The sequence below is a fragment of the Setaria viridis genome, chromosome 5, assembly GCF_005286985.2.
Source record: "Setaria viridis chromosome 5, Setaria_viridis_v4.0, whole genome shotgun sequence".
Lineage (NCBI taxonomy): Eukaryota > Viridiplantae > Streptophyta > Magnoliopsida > Poales > Poaceae > Setaria > Setaria viridis.
Genome location: NC_048267.2, coordinates 12,835,263 through 12,848,822, shown reverse-complemented (window position 1 = coordinate 12,848,822; position 13,560 = coordinate 12,835,263). Strand labels below are relative to the sequence as shown.

The following is a 13,560-nucleotide window of genomic DNA, read 5'->3' as shown; positions in this document are numbered from 1 at the left end:
CCAACAGCACGCCTACCATGTTCTCAGCCATAAAACAACCCATGATGTCACAACCAAAGAAGAAGAAGATCACACCACAGGAAACCACCGAGGGAGAAAGAGAGCAAGAGATAGGACTTATCCTTATTGGTCAAGATGACACAAACACCTTAGAGAGGTTAAAGAGAGTCAAGGCTAACTTACAAACAAGAAGTGAGAAAAAAAGAGCCGAGGCGGAGGCAACAAACCAAACACAACTAGAAACAAGCACAAGAAACGATTTACTTGGAGCAATAGAAAAATAATTGGCCTCGGTACTCAAATAGCTCGAAACCCTAAAAAAATAAAAAGAAAGATTTGCCCAAAGAATTGGAAGCACAACGGCTAGCGGTCAGGAAAATAGCAAAACTAAATCAAGCAAAAAAACAATTGGCAGAATTGTGAGAAGAATTGGATGAACTACAATACTTGCAAAACACGCCACCACGACCACCAACTTCGAGACAGCAACATATCATGAGAGACGCATCTATCCCACAGACAAATACTAACCTCGCTGGGCACAACGTCCCAATGATGACAAACACCTATGTAACAGTAGATCAAAACTCTCCATTGTCCTTGCAAACGGCTCCATGGTCTACAACCTCCAAGGTGGTTTCACTGCCAAAGTTCAATGGGCAAAATGACCCTCGCCAATTCCTCATGAGCTACGAAGCTGCAATAGCATCAGCTGGACGAAACGATGTTGTCTTAGCCAAGTCCCTAATCATAGCCTGCGAAGGAGCAGCACTGAACTGGTACTCGGTACACAGTCAATGTATAGTTGGATAGATCTCAAAACAAAGCTAATACAAAACTTCCAAGACTTCCATCGTGCAACAACAGACCCGAGCGACTTGTTCCATGGCATCCAAAAAGATAAAGAACCCCTGGCCAGTTATGTCAGAAGATTTGTGCAATTGAAGTCACAAACTCCGGATGTGGACGAAAGTGTAGCCATAGCAGCCTGCATTAGAGGGCTAACACCAAGCCCAACAGCTTTGCATCTAACAAGAGAAAAGTCAAAAACCATGGAAGCTATGTTCGCCGAGCTGGAAAAGTACTATAGGTCAGATGAGGATCACAGAAAAGAGTGATGGAAAGAAATCGCCAAAGGCAAGCTCAAAAAGACCAAAATTGGCAAGCCTCGAAATACAATTTCGCACAACACCAGCAGCCATACCCAGCTCAACATGTGTTACCTATCGAGGGTACTCAATCCACACAACAGCAAAGTCAAGATCATAATAGATAACCCCAACAACAATAGGAAACAAGTTATAGCACGGGCAAAGAGGCAGTCATTCTGGAAGAGGGAGAGGCCGAGGTAGAGGACCTCTGAGGCTGCACAATCAAAACAATCAACCTCGAATGTTCTATTGCACATTTCATGGCAAGCTACTAGATCATGTGACTGACTTTTGCCCAGAAATAAAAAAGACCTTCGAAAGAATAGCTAAAGAAAAAAGAGTAGCCGCAGCACGAAAAACCATCCACCATACCTCTTTTTGGCCACAACAACCATACTTCCAAGCTTATCCACAAACAAACTCAAATATTAACCTCGCAAACTCCTTTGCCAATCTTTCGTTCAACTACCAATCCACCATGATGTGACAACCTTCGCCGCAGTTTCAACCTCAAAGTCAGCAAGCCTCGCAAACCGCAAGCTTTGCACCTTCCCATCCTCTGCACGAGATACCACTACCTCCACAAAATCTACCCAATCAAATACCTAAAGCTGAGCCTAACAATACCCAAAACAACAACTCCAAAGCCCTACCCACCTACGGCATGATAATGCCAATGTCGGGAGCATCCTCGCAAGAACTCGAAAATCCAAAAACCAATTCAAATGCTTGCCCACCTATGGCATGATCATACCAATAGCCGGTGGATCCTCTCTAGAATTTGAGAACAAAAGACAAAGGCAAAATTATATCAAACAATTCCATTCCATCATCCCTGATGGGCCACCAGCCAAGTCGGAATGGGCACACATGCCCATCTCCTTCATGGAAGAAGACTTTAAACTCAAAACAGCCTCGCATAATGATGCGATGGTGATCGAGGCTATCGTTGCAAGATGGAAAATTAGAAAAGTGCTAGTCGATAATGGAAGCTCAGCGGATATCATTTTCGCAAGCACATTTAGAGAAATGAAAATTGATCCTCACTTGCTACAGCCAGTAGAAGTGCCACTGCTCGGTTTTGGCGGAAAATCAGTACGAGCCTTAGGAAAAATAACACTGCTGGTATCATTTGGAAACTAAGACAACGCCAGAACGGAACACATAACATTCGACGTTGTGGAGATGTACTATCCATACTTCGCTATCTTTGGCAAGGGATACATTAACAAGTTTGACGCAATTATAAGGCAGCTTTTCCTATGTATGAAAATCCCAGCCATGAAAGGGGTCATCACAGTCTACGGCGATCAACAAACAACCAGAAACATTGAAAAAGGTGCAACCCTGAGCTAGAAAAATATTCACCACCTAGCAAGCCCCGACGAGGTTGATTCATCAGAAAAGAAAAAAACATACATCGAGCCTAAAAGAGACAAAAAAAAAGGTGAAAATGAGCGTTGACGGAGAAACAAAAAAAAAGTGCTACTAGATGAATGCATTCTAGACAGAGCTGTAACAATTGGGGCCAACCTTGAGCCCAATGAAGAAAAGCACCTAATTGAGTTCCTGAACAAAAATAAGGATGTCTTTGCATGGTCCGCAAGTGACCTGCAAGGAGTCAATAGAGATATAATAGAACATAAGCTAGAGATAAACAAAGGCATGAAACCCAAAAAGCAAAAGCTTCGAAAAATGTCAGAAGACAAGATACAAGCTATCAAAGCAGAGGTTCAAAGGCTAGCTGATGCCAATGTAATACGCGCAGTCATGTATCCTGAATGGCTAGCAAACATAGTCCCAATCAAGAAGAAGAATGGCAAATGGAAAATGTGTATAGATTTCACTAATCTAAATAAGGCTTGCCCAAAAGATGACCGCTCACTAGAAAGGGTCGACAAAGTGGTAGATGACGCTTGCCCAAAAGATGACCGCCCACTAGAAAGGGTCGAAAAAGTGGTAGATGACGCTGCAAATAGTGAAATGTTGTCACTACTAGACATGTTCTCAAGTTATCACCAGGTGCGAATGAAAAAAGAAGATGAGGAAAAGACAAGTTTCATAACTCCATTCGAGGCATACTGCCTGAGGGGCTCAAGAATATGAGGCAAACTTTCTCAAGAATGATAGCAATAGTCCTGAGTAAGCAACTTCGAAGAAACATTCTAGCCTACGTGGATGATATTGTTGTAAAAAGTGACAAATGAAAAGATATATTCATGACCCTTTCCAAAAACAAAAACAATATTTATTCCCTATTTGCTACGAGTTTTGTTACAAGTCCAAAAAGCATTTCTATCGCATAACCAAGACCCAAACCTTGAAACCTCAAGGCTCTAAAGGCCAAGGGGCTCAAAGCCTCAAGTAGCGCACCTGATATAGCAACCAAACATAAAACACCCTCGAAGCAAAAAGGATTCGTGAGAACTAGTGCATAAATAAAAAGCACGAGAGATGAACACAACCATTAACAAACATGTTTAAACAGCTAAGGTCGATCAGGCATCCTATACAGCAAATGTTTACAATCACCAAATATTACAACCAACAAATGTCTCACTTCCAGACCCTAAAATCAAGTTAACAAGCCGAGCCTCAAGCCTACACCTCGTGCTGCCCAGAACCACTAGCTTCACCTTCCTCCCTCGATCCCTCTCCCTTGACCTGATCACAACAACATCATTAAGAAAGCAACTAGAAAAAGTACAAATATAAAACAAGTGATAAGAACACAAACCTTCACAAGTCGATCACGAGCAAAAGCCTTGCATGACCGCATCCAGAAGCTGCCCAAAATTGTTTCAAGAAATTTTTCTTCAAAATTTTAATGTTTTTAGAAATCTCTTGTTCATCAAGGTCCGAGGCTAAGGGAAATTAATAACTGCATGCCTCAAACTTCAGAAATTCGGAACAGCCCTCACTCTCCAGCAATTTCAGCATGCCCTCGCAGCAAAAAGAGGTCGCGTAGTCGCTAGCCCCAGCAATGACCAAGGGCAAGGACTCAAACTCTTGTTCCATCCAATCAAACATTTCTTTGGCACCCTTGTTGATAAGGAAAGGAAGGGGCTTAGCACCAAACTCTACCAAAGCAAGTTTATATCCATCATGAATTTATGCAAACTTGGTCTTTAGCACCTACTCCGCTTCATCAATAAAAACTTTCTGGTCCTCAAGGCTCTTGCCAAGCGTATGGATCATCGTATCCTTTTCAAGCTTTCTTCAAAGATGAAATAGTTGTTGAATCTTTCTCAATAGTGCTTCGCAATTTCTCCAAAACTCCAAGATTGTCTTGCGAATTCTTCTCCAAATTTTCTACCCTCTGAACGAGATCACTGCATGTTTTCACAAGCAATTATTTGTTTTTCTTTAAATTTGTGTTTTCCTCGAAAAGAGAGGTCTTGAGATCATTTAAAGCAGTATTCTCTTTTTTCAACCTCACGATCTCAACCTCGAGTTCAATAATTTTAGTGCTATGGCTAAGTGCAGCTTTCTCTTTCTCCCGAAGCCTATCAACGGCAACCTTACCAGCAATCACAGCCTAAAAAGAGAAACGACGAAAAACAAGTAAAAAAATTGAGAAGAAGACAACATTGCTAAACTACCAAAACCTCGATACTCGCAAAAACAATACCTTATACCCAAGGGTAGTTGTTATTCTTGCCAAATGATCAAGGTCGTAGCACTGTAAAGACTTCTCGTACTCTATCAAAACAGCAAACACCATATAAGTAAGCAAGTAAGCAAGAATCAAATAAAATAAGAGACATCATCAAAATACTAACCCTTAGGATCAAATGAACTTCCTTGAGTATCATCTTGAGTAAAACACTTAACCCTTGTAGGAACCTGAGGAATTTGCTCTTTTTCCTTAGCAACCTCGCCCTCCTCAGAAACCTCAGAAGAAATACCAGTTTTAGCCACCCCCAAAGCTGCCTTCATTGTTTCACCTACAACCTGGAAGGAGTCCCTCGATCCCCATAGAAGCGACGGATTTAAAGGATCATCAACCTCACCTGACCCAGGTGCATGAACAGACAATAAATTTTCCCTAAGATCTGTGCCAAAAGCCTTGTAATCAACCACACACTGAGGTAGAGCGGAGCCCTCGAGTACAGGATCCACTCTTAGAAGCATCGAGGGCTCGTTGTATGGCTCTCCAGCTGTGCCAACAGTATTTTGCAATTCCATCAAAAATTTAATAGAGGCACCGCTGGCATCTACGAAGCTTAATTTAGGTGAAAATTTGATGATATTTTTACCTGGCTCAGCAGGCACCAGATCAGGTTTGTCATCCTTGGTAGCAACAACAACCTCAGGGCGCAACTCTTTTTGAGGAGACCTCTTCTTAGTTTTGAGGCGCAGAGACGAAGCCAAAGACAAGTCCTCGTCCAAAAATACTTCATCATCATCATCAAGGACATTAACAATTCTAACCCCAGTTTTCTTGCCAGCCTTCTTCAATTTCAGCCCAGCAAGAGCTCCGGCGACTTCGAGTTCTAACCTCGTAGCATCTGGCTTAACCTTGGGCTCACGCATTGTAGGCGTAGAGCTCTTGACAACCTTAGGATTTTTGCCGAAAGAGCTCAACTGCTAATCGGCAGAAGAACCCTAACCAAGCAAGCTTTTCTTTTTAAGAGCCTCGAGACCAGAGGTCTTGGACTTCTTACTGACCTCGACCACAGGCAAAGAAGCTGAGTCCTCAGATTTCTTCTTCCCCCTGCCTCCATTCCCACCAATCTCAATAGAGCCGGTCATGCTAACCTCGCGCATCCGCTTAGAGGGTTTGCGAGGTTTGGCGTGAGGTTCAACCTCTATACCCATCTCGGACAGCACACGGTTCACTCGTAGACCGTGAGTAACAATCTTGCGAGCAGACAAAAACTCACTCTCGTGGCAAGGCCCCTCTCTCAACCTCGTCAAAAAAAACTCACTCTCGTGGCAAGGCCCCTCTCTCAACCTCGTCAAAAAAAAACTCACTCTCGTGGCAAGCCCGCCTCTCAACCTCATCAACAAAAAAAAACTCACTCTCCTTTGGCATCCATCCGTAAGAAAGGGGCCAGATGTCCACAGCCAAAAAATTCCTCAACTAAGTCTCGCCTGGCAACACATGAACAAGCAAGAACAAGGCATCCTCGCAAGCCCAAAAAGTCTTTGTTCTCAAGAAAGGTGAGGCAGTTGTAATGTTCAAAGGCGACATCGAGTTGAAGAAGGGGTAAAATGGCTGACCATAACCAGAAGCCTCGGACATATCTATCTTAATGTAAAACCAATAGCTAAGCCACTCGTCATCCCATCTGTTCTTTTGTGTCATAGAGAGCTCAACCCTGAAAATTTTCTTACTCTCATTTTTCCTCCGGGTTGTAAACATGCAACAGCTGAACTGTGTCTCAAAAGCCCCCTCCTCTTCATCAAACTCAACCCTCTTCTTCTGAATATGAAGCTCAAAGAGCCTCGCAAAACCATCAACATCAATCACGCCCCCAAACGTGCGCTGAATCCAGTAAAAACTTAGAGAACACCATGAAGGCATTAGGCGTAAGCTGGTGAAGCTTAGCATTATATCTATCCAAAAGCTAAGGCAACATCTTATCACAGGGAAACCGCAGGCCGGCGGTAAAGAAATCCCTAAAAACCACAGCCTCGCCAATTTTAGATTTTGGCACAAGCTTCTCACCGGAAGGCCTAGCAACACCCTCGGAAAAATAGCCCTCACTGACATAAAAATCAATAGTATTTACAAACCAAAGAACGCCCAAAGTGAAGGGTTGGAATGAAAGTATCCTTGCTAGCCATAAGCTCCGATGGGTCAACCTCGACATTTGTAAGATCCTCCCCACTATCACTATCGGAAGAAATCTTCAAATGATCAGAACCCTCGTGAGCCTCTTGTCCCTCGGGAGTGTCACCTTGCAGTCTCGCTTGCTCTGTTAACTCTTCAGAGTCATCAATCTCACAATTTGCATAATCCGAGCCAACTAAACAACACTTAAAAGTAAATAAAAAAGCAAACAATAGAGCAAGAGGCAAACAAGAATGAAAAATATGAATAAGTTAACAATACCTTCGAAGCTACGAAGACTGACAAAAACCGCCGAGGAAGCATGAATCTCAAAGCACTAAGCAAGCAGCGCGCAAACTCACAGCAAAAAGCGAGGGTAGCCCTGAGCGACCGGTACCCCCCGCCTTTTATAGGGGAGCTAACGGGCGCGAACGGACGCCTCGAACCTCGAACTGAAGCCGAAGAGGTAACCAATCAAAAATTGACACTTCAGGCATAAAAAGTAATCATTGGCTCACCTCTCCTCCGACGCTCGAGGGTGACGTTTTTGATAGAGCAATCCATTGTCGCGGGTTTGGCCCGTTGGAGTCGACCCTCACCCACGAGGGGCTACTGTTGGGGATCGCCAAAACGCCAAACACCCTCGAGCGCCGTCCATGGATAAAAACTCTCTAACCTCGCAAGATCTGGACCAAGGAATAAAATTTAGTTAACCTCGCAAGTTCTTATGGGAGCTATTCTGGTAGTAAAACTCGTACCCTCACATCTTCTTTGTTGTTGGAGGGACTTGAAGCTGGCAACTGATAATTGATGACCAAACTCCAATTGAGCTAACCCTCGAGTGTTTGGAGTTAGTCCCGAACACCGAGCTTTCACCTTTTTACTCTTTATTCAGGAACAGAGCTCGCGAGGTTATAAGTTCTCGAAGCAGCATAATGAACCAGGCGCCACAAGGTTGGACAACTGTCTCGGATCGAGGGTGAAGACACGAGGCTGGAGGATCGATCTGGCGCGAAGGTGAAGTCTCGAGGTTGGGAGGATGGAAACGTAAGAAACGTGACCACATGGAGAAATTCAATTTGTACGTACCCTTAATAACTTTTATGTACGGCATATCATAGGAATGCAGTGGTTGAGGAAGAATATTTTCGGAATGTAAAGTGGCTCACGGGTCACTATAAAAGAGGAGCCCTACCCGTTGTAAAAGGAGGGCTACAGTTTTTCTATTTTCAGGTGCTATCTTCTTTTATCCATAAATCTGTTCGGTATCAAATTTCTTTCAGACCAACATATATTCAGAAGAATGAAATCAGCCGATGATGATACGAATATACAGCAAGAAATCTGTGGACGAACACAAAGTGCCGAACCGGAGTCTAATAGTAACTTGGAGGTAGTACGAGGCAGGTAGCTAGCTACGGTGGAACAGCGGCGAAGTGGATGATGATCAGCAGGGTATCTTGGAGGTGAACCATGTCATGACATGGAGCGGCGCCTTGACGAGCTCGACGGCCACCTCCAGCAGCAGCGTCACGCACAGGCAGCAGGGGCAGATGCACGAGATGGGCAGCCTGCGAATTGAACACAGCGTAACCAGCAGAATTAGTTAGTCTCGTCGGATCATCAAGGCCGTGCCGATCCACAAGAGAGATTGAGAAGGGAAATCAAAGGAGAAATTCCGGCCGGGAACAACAAACGCACCCGATGATCCAGATGATGGCGCCGACGAAGGAGACGATGACGGCGAGGAGCGCGAAGGGAAGGCCCAGGAGCCACCCCAGGGGCCGGCACTCGCCGTCGCCGCCGCAGCACATCCTCTCTCGATCCTCTCCTCCCCTCCGGCTCCGGCGCGGAGATCAGATGCAATAATCAATGCCGGCCGCTGCGTTGCGCTGCTTGCTGCGCTGGCGTAGAAAACCAAGTGCGCGCAAGACTACAAGAGCTAATCCGATCCGTATATATGGAGGCGTGCGGTCTCGGGTGGTCGCTTTCCTTCCTTCCGGTGCTGAGAAGCCCAACACGCTTTCCTTCTCAGCTGACGACGACCGCGATGGCGAGAGGAAGGAACTGCCCGCTCGCTCGCCGGTTACCCAGACGGCCAGACGCGCACCCGATCACGTCACGGGGTTTCGTGGGTGGAGTTTGACTCGTGGACCGCAGTTCCGGCTATTGAACCCGTGGTGACGCCGGCGCCCGGGGGCGCGTGGCGGCGCGCGGTTTGGCCGCCCTCCTACTCCGTCCTGGCTTGGACCGGGGTGGGACGTGCCAGGTTCCAGGCGACACCCTGACACCCATGCCATGTGGAGTTGGTTGGGGCTTGGAAGGCGAGGCGAAGGTCCGGGGCGTCCGGCTCCGGCCGTGGCGGTTTCGCTCGCCAGTGGCCACTGCCTGGCTCCCACGTTACTCGTTGAATTCTACGCGCCAGATCAGATCACCCCAACTCAATGATTTCGTGATCAAACATAGGCAGAGAAAGTATAGATAATTGTTCCGTGACGCATGCGTGCACTAAAAGATGGTCAATTAAGGAGCTTCGCGATGATACGGAATCTCAGCTATCTATAGGTAAACATCAGGGCCAGCAGCGCAATGCTCATTCAGAAGCTGAGACATTTTGTCAGCTCACTGAGCTGGGAGGCGGCAGCAAGCGGAACAATCTAGACGTTCCCGATCCAATATGAACCTAAAGAGACATGTACAGATCTTCTTCTGCTCCTTTTGCCACAGTGTTGCAGACCCATGATCCCCAAAGCCAAATATTGTTTGCACTGATCTTGGTACATCATCAAGAACTATACTCTGGCTTCCTTTCAATGTTTTGATAATCAATATATTAGTTAACTTTCACCAGGTAAAGTTCTTCAGCAAGTATCATCATCAAAAGCACGGAGCAAAAATAAAGCATGTACTTAGTGCAAGCATCGCACGGAAGCAAGCTGTAATGATAAGGCACCTGAACCGAAGAAACTGCACACTCCATCCACAAAAGATTGTGTGCATATCACCCAATTGTCCATAGGAATACTTTGACAAGTAACACCAACATAACGTTCGTACAAAAAAAATCAGTATTTATGTATAACTAAGACAAATACTATCGGTTGCGGTGATTTCATCCTCTGGCCAATTAGCACGGGTGGATCGACTTATCTAACATACCATGCACCCTTAGCAACAAAAGAATGTCCTAGAAGCATATGTGTCAGAAGCACAACTTAGTACTAGTTAGTAATACCCATAAGCATAACACCAATCACCATCAATGGAACATTGATCAGTCATCTTTCCACCAACACTAATCTGTACTCAAATTAAAAGCCAGGCGCCCAGGCGCGAAACTGAATAGTACAGGATTCCAAGAAGCCACCAACAAATCACTCTGCTACTTCTCACAAAGTCACAAGCATCAAATGTCTGGAATGAACCGCAGATATGAATATACAACAATCTGTGGAGACGCACAAAAAATTAACCATGTACAGTGAGTATACAACCTGTCATCCAGATCATCCCAATTTAATAATTGCTCAATCAAAATGCGTAGAAAAATAATAATAAACCAATCTTCCATGACACATCCTTGTTGGACTGACTACACTAATCATGAATTCCTGATTGTAAAGCTCTGCAGTGATGATGCGGAATCAATCATACATAGGAATCAGTACAGCCATGGATGATAAAATTACATGGCTGGAGACAACATGCTGTATCTCAGTAAGCTTGCAGCAGAATGAAGAATTGAATTGTCTCTGTTCTAGCAATTGAAATCCACCACGAATGATCTTTTAAGTAATCCAGCGATCTACAGCTTCCGGTTCCTGTTTCCAGCCTACAAGATCTGGGTGTCCACTTGACAGCAGGTATCTTTGCAAGCATACACAGATGAGTTGTATAACATGCATTGACTATTAACTATCTTTCCACTCCAGCAAGAAGAAACCTAAAATGGTCAAGATTAAATACTATTCAATGCTACTCAAATAGAAATGTGATACTATACTAAGTTAAGTTATGGAGAAGTCCTGTTTCTTCTTCGCGCATTCTAGAGACAATTTCAGCAGGAGACCATTTACAGGTTATGGAGCATGGACTATGGACCATTAGCAAGTTAGAGCATAGATGTCAGAATATACGATTTTGTCCTACAAACTTAAGCGTTTATGATCTGGATTGATGGTGGATAGATAGTCAAGTTTATCTATCTCAAACTGAAAAGAAAAAAAATGGTTGTTGACAATTTATATGAAAAACAAACCATGTAGCTTTTTAGAGTTCAAGAAGAGTAAGTTTACACATGGTAAAAAAAAATAGTAGAGTGCCTACCCAGTCTCTCATGTACATCAAGTAGAACTTAATCATTCAAACTTGCATTCTCTTTCTCCATCTCAACAATACAAGCTAGTCTATCATGCACCTGTCAAGGACATGTTATTAGTTTAAGTTCATTGCAAAACATCAGCGTCGAAAACTAATCAGTCTCTTACCTCTTCAAGTTTTTGTGCAGATTCCTGTTTAAACTTCTCATCATACCTGAAATAATATAATCATTAACCTCCTCTTATAGCTGTCAAATGCTTGTAGATATACACTGCTGAGTCAGGACCTACCACTCTCGAGGTATACCAGCTTCATCACGAGCCGGATAGTTAAATGGACCCTTCAATACAACACCATACTCCTTTATCAAGTCTGAAATGTTAATGTGAATATTGCATTAGACAACATAATTTTGTATATGCATATATAGTACTCTAGACGATTAGGCGAGACAAACCTTTAAAAGTATCACCAGAATCACGACCCATCATTTGGCATACTTTCAGAAACCAATACAAACCTACAGAAACATGTGCAAGCTCTTCCTCTGCTACTCTTGCCACAATATCTGCTGATCGATGATCCCCAAAACCAAATAACCTTTGGACTAATCTTGGTCCAGCATCAAGGCCTCTAGCTTCCTATCAAGATTCTAATAATCAACATATTGGTCAATTGTAACAAAACAGTTTTTGAGGAAGCTTTATCACCGAAATAATGGTACCTACTAGTACCAGCTGAATACTAGCAAGTTCAATAATCAACTAAAATTAAACATGTATTTATTAGGACAAGCATCACGCATAAGGAAGCAGTATTGATGTGGCACCTGAACCAAAGGAATCACAGCCAATCGTGCAGAAACATCACTTGACGACTTTGCACATTCCCTCCAAAGAAGATTGTGAACTGGCATATCACCATAACTGTCCACAGATATACTATGACATGTTAGAGCAACCTGGCATCGCTCATCATTCACTAAAAAAAAGTCACCGTCCATGTATAACTAAGGCAATATTATAGGCGGACATGTGGTTTCCTCCTCTGACCAGTGACACATGAATACATGATACGGACATTTATATATTATACAATGGAATCGAAGAAGTAGGTAGCTGGTCCTGCATTTTTTTGCGCCACTCACCTGAACCCAAGCTCAGCTAGGCGCTGCGAGTACCACCGAAAGTGGCGGCTCTCGTCGTCTGCCACACGAGCGAAATCCGCGAAGAAGCCGTCTCCCAGCGTGTCCCTGAGCGGCGCGAACCGCACGACGGTGTCCCACGCGAGGTCGATGGCGTTGAGCTCGACGTGCGCCAGGTTGTGCAGCATGTACGCGTTGAGCGGCACCCGCATCTCCTTGTGCGTGGTCATCTCCTTCTGCGTCACCTGCATAAAGAGCAATATCAGCAGTACAGTCACCCACTCCTGCTCGATGGAATGCCAAATCCAGGAGGAAGCGGAGCGCCTACCACGAGGGGCTTGTCGGGCCTGGCAGGGTGGTCGGGGGCCGTGGCCTGGCCGACGGGGAGCCCGGCGACCCACCGGGAGAAGGCGGCGTGCGTGAGCCGCGCCTTGGCGAGGGGGTCGGCGGTGGACAGCACCAGCGCACCCATCTCCGCCAGCGACGAGCCCGCGCCGGCGTCAGGTTCGGGCGGGGCCCCGGCCGCCTCCTCGGCGTCGGAGGCGCAGGGGCCATCGGGGCCCCACGTGCGGAGGTCGCTGGGCGGTGCCCGGCGCCAGGCGTGGAGGCCCGGCCATGGGAGCGGCGAGGGGGAGGCGGCGGCGGATGCCGCGGCTGACAGGAGGCGACGGGGTGCGGGGCCGCGTGGCAGTGGGAGCGGGGGGAGGCGGCGGAGCGGGAGCATTTGGTGGCCGGTGCCGTTTGTTTCCGACCTCCCGGGATAACGCGAATTTCCTTGGGGTTCTGCGAATAAACGATGCGCTGTGAACTGCTCGCGCAAATTTCACGAGTCCTATTCCGGCAAATTTTCATGGAAAATACAAACATAACACTCTGTCCTGCTTGAAAAGTGAGAATTTCATGCGAAATCATCCAGTTCATACTGGAATACTCTTCGAGCAGGACAAGGTAGATCCATCCAGACCAACACATGCTCAGATTCTCCATTCAAACATGACCTGTCGTACAACAGATGTTCAGTCAGCTTCACCATTGAAAGATCACCGGCGATGCGGCGGAGCAATCCAACAAGAACCCAGAAATATTTGCATTCTGGAGGCCGTCTACGAGACGATGAAGTTCAGGGTGCTGGTCTGCTGAACTTCTTTCCGTACCAGTCACAATGG

General features: G+C 45.5%; 3 protein-coding genes across 5 annotated transcripts; all 3 read right to left on the bottom strand.

Annotated features, from left to right (window-relative positions):
• Window positions 1–3,558: 3,558 nt before the first annotated feature.
• LOC117855436 (uncharacterized) lies at window positions 3,559–8,041 on the bottom strand. 3 transcript variants are annotated; one of them, XM_072294142.1, is made up of 5 exons: window positions 7,213–8,041; window positions 4,934–7,126; window positions 4,783–4,853; window positions 3,889–4,689; window positions 3,559–3,815 (listed from the first exon to the last, which is right to left on the bottom strand). In XM_072294142.1, the coding sequence occupies exons 2-4, from the start codon at window positions 5,685–5,687 to the stop codon at window positions 4,504–4,506; spliced, it is 1,011 nt and encodes a 336-aa protein (XP_072150243.1). In that variant the 5' UTR covers window positions 5,688–7,126; window positions 7,213–8,041; the 3' UTR covers window positions 3,559–3,815; window positions 3,889–4,503. The 3 variants fall into 3 exon arrangements, with proteins under 3 accessions (XP_072150243.1, XP_072150242.1, XP_034593680.1); XM_072294141.1 differs by having other exon boundaries at window positions 4,934–7,382; window positions 7,449–8,041; XM_034737789.2 differs by having other exon boundaries at window positions 4,934–7,616; window positions 7,689–8,041.
• Window positions 8,042–8,189: 148 nt separating this feature from the next.
• Window positions 8,190–8,875, bottom strand: LOC117855437 (signaling peptide TAXIMIN 1). The gene is made up of 2 exons (XM_034737791.2): window positions 8,632–8,875; window positions 8,190–8,501 (listed from the first exon to the last, which is right to left on the bottom strand). Exons 1-2 carry the CDS (start codon window positions 8,742–8,744, stop codon window positions 8,378–8,380), a joined length of 237 nt encoding a protein of 78 aa, XP_034593682.1. The 5' UTR covers window positions 8,745–8,875; the 3' UTR covers window positions 8,190–8,377.
• Window positions 8,876–10,341: 1,466 nt separating this feature from the next.
• LOC117856886 (uncharacterized) lies at window positions 10,342–13,478 on the bottom strand. The gene is made up of 8 exons (XM_034739323.2): window positions 12,723–13,478; window positions 12,398–12,639; window positions 12,080–12,176; window positions 11,708–11,891; window positions 11,541–11,622; window positions 11,418–11,463; window positions 11,257–11,347; window positions 10,342–10,873 (listed from the first exon to the last, which is right to left on the bottom strand). The coding sequence occupies exons 1-7, from the start codon at window positions 13,116–13,118 to the stop codon at window positions 11,285–11,287; spliced, it is 1,110 nt and encodes a 369-aa protein (XP_034595214.1). The 5' UTR covers window positions 13,119–13,478; the 3' UTR covers window positions 10,342–10,873; window positions 11,257–11,284.
• Window positions 13,479–13,560: the final 82 nt, after the last annotated feature.